We start from the raw sequence: 811 nt of genomic DNA, 5'->3' as shown, positions 1-811 counted from the left end.
GGGGGGGGGGGGGGGGGAGGGGGGCTGCTGTGGGCGGTGAGGCGAGGAAGGAAGAGAAGAACAGCAAGAAGAGGCATCCATCTGCTGCTGCTGCTGCTGCTGCTGCTGCTGATCTAGAGAATGCTCTTGCTGCTGCTCTTGCTGCTGTTCCTCCTGCTGCTGCTGCTGCTGCTGCTGCTGCTGCTGCTGCTGCAGGGAGTCTGTATAACGTAGACGCAGCCGCGAGTTTTGCTGCTGTATACTTCCATTCTCAGTTCTAGGCGTCAGCTGCTGCTGCTGCTGCTGCTGCTGCTGCTGCTGCTGCTGCTCTTCCTTCTGCTGCTGCTGCTGCTCTTGCTGCTTGTCCGCTGCATCATCATCATCATCATCATCAGCAGCAGCAGCAGCAGCAGCAGGAGCAGCAGCAGCAGCAGCAGCAGCGGCAGCAGAGTCTCCTGTTTGCTGTCTCCTCATCGAGGAGGTCCCCCCAGAAGAGAGACTGTCTCCTTCTTGGTTAGGGTCCTCTATTTCGTAGTCAGATAAACTAGACCCAGTGCCAGTAAAGCTGTATATACACCGCAGAACAAGGGTTTAGGGTTTAGGGTTTAGGGTTTAGGGTTTGGGGTGGAAGGGGTTGGGGGGCTTGAAAAGAGACAGAAGAAAGAGAGACGAAGAAAGAGGAGACAGAGAGAAAAGGAGACAAAAAAAAACAAAAAGAAATAGAAACAAAAAAAAAGAGACAAAGACAGAAAAAAGAGAAACAAAAAAGAAAGACAGAAACAAAATAAAATAAAAAAAAATAAAATAATAATAATAAAAGCAAGGAAGAAGA

The 811-nt window shown here is 49.9% G+C and overlaps 1 protein-coding gene across 1 annotated transcript in view; it reads right to left on the bottom strand.

Moving 5' to 3' along the window:
* EMH_0065810 (uncharacterized protein) overlaps window positions 1–811 on the bottom strand; it is a gene marked incomplete at both ends in the record, with an annotated part of 1,121 nt that overhangs the window by 69 nt on the left and 241 nt on the right. The window contains one exon of the mRNA XM_013498438.1: window positions 3–544. Within this exon, the coding sequence (XP_013353892.1) occupies window positions 3–544 (542 nt within the window). The remainder of the gene's footprint in view (window positions 1–2; window positions 545–811) is intronic.

The sequence above is a fragment of the Eimeria mitis genome, genomic scaffold, assembly GCF_000499745.2.
Source record: "Eimeria mitis Houghton genomic scaffold, Emh_scaff3419, whole genome shotgun sequence".
NCBI lineage: Eukaryota > Apicomplexa > Conoidasida > Eucoccidiorida > Eimeriidae > Eimeria > Eimeria mitis.
This window is presented reverse-complemented; position numbering and strand designations above follow the sequence as displayed.